Consider the following 1,050-nt stretch of genomic DNA (forward strand, 5'->3'; position numbering starts at 1 on the left):
AGAATATTAATTGTAGGGAATACTGGGATTTTATAAGGGCATAACGGCGTCGTATATGGGCATTTCGGAAACGATAGTACATTTCGTTATTTACGAAGCTGTAAAAGCCAGATTGGTCGAATATCGCCTGAACAACCCTCAAAAATATAAAGAGACAAAAAGTTGGAGAGACTTTGTAGAGTTTATGATAGCCGGTGGTATGTCGAAAACGATAGCATCTTGTATTGCGTATCCGCACGAAGTGGCGCGAACTAGACTTCGGGAAGAGGGTAACCGATATACCGGCTTTTGGCAGACGTTGGGGTTGGTAGCTAAAGAGGAAGGAATTCGGGGAGTCTATAGAGGCTTAGGAATTCAACTTCTTCGTCAAATACCGAACACGGCCATTATGATGGCCACATACGAAGCAGTCGTTTATATTTTATCTATTAAATTTAACAGCGAATATTACGATAAACATACATAAGAATATGGCCATTCAATGTTTTCTTTTTTTGTTGTTGTAAAGCTCGTGCTTCAACCAAAGAACGACTTTTATACTGAATGATACGACGAAAGGTGTCAGAAAGAAAGTAGCAGGCTATGCGAAAGGGGATTTATATAGATAAATAAATAAGACTGTAACGTCTGAGTATAACTTAAAAAAAAAAGATAATCCTTACGTGTATTTCCTATTTCGAATTGTTATTAGAGTTATATTATGGGATATATTTAAATGTTGCTTTCTTTTTTATTTTGATATTGTCAAACTTGTTTCGTAATTGTAAACAAATTGCAGTGTAACACTTGATAACAACTGAATATGAATATTGTTAAATTCAACTGTTCATTGTGCTGTTATGATCACGGAGTAAATTAAGTAATTGTTTCATTTGTTTCACAGTTATAAATAAAATGCAGTACGAACTGCATAAGATTATATTTTCGGTTCAGCTACTTTTTGACGTACATAACTTTTAAATAGAAAGAAAAATATGGCAAGTTACTTACGCTTAAATAATAAATATTTTAGCACCACAATATCAATTTTTCCCGCTTTAGTATTTGTCA

The 1,050-nt window shown here is 33.9% G+C and overlaps 1 protein-coding gene across 1 annotated transcript; it reads left to right on the plus strand.

Moving 5' to 3' along the window:
- Positions 1-19: 19 nt before the first annotated feature.
- On the plus strand, positions 20-1,044 carry LOC108743904 (mitochondrial carrier protein Rim2-like; the record flags this gene model as incomplete). Its single annotated transcript, XM_018479507.2, has 1 exon — positions 20-1,044. A coding segment is annotated over one exon (447 nt), but the record flags the coding sequence as incomplete, so codon positions are not given.
- Between the last annotated feature and the right edge of the window lie 6 nt (positions 1,045-1,050).

The sequence above is a fragment of the Agrilus planipennis genome, unplaced genomic scaffold (genome assembly GCF_000699045.2).
Source record: "Agrilus planipennis isolate EAB-ADULT unplaced genomic scaffold, Apla_2.0 scaffold3496, whole genome shotgun sequence".
NCBI classification, from domain to species: domain Eukaryota; kingdom Metazoa; phylum Arthropoda; class Insecta; order Coleoptera; family Buprestidae; genus Agrilus; species Agrilus planipennis.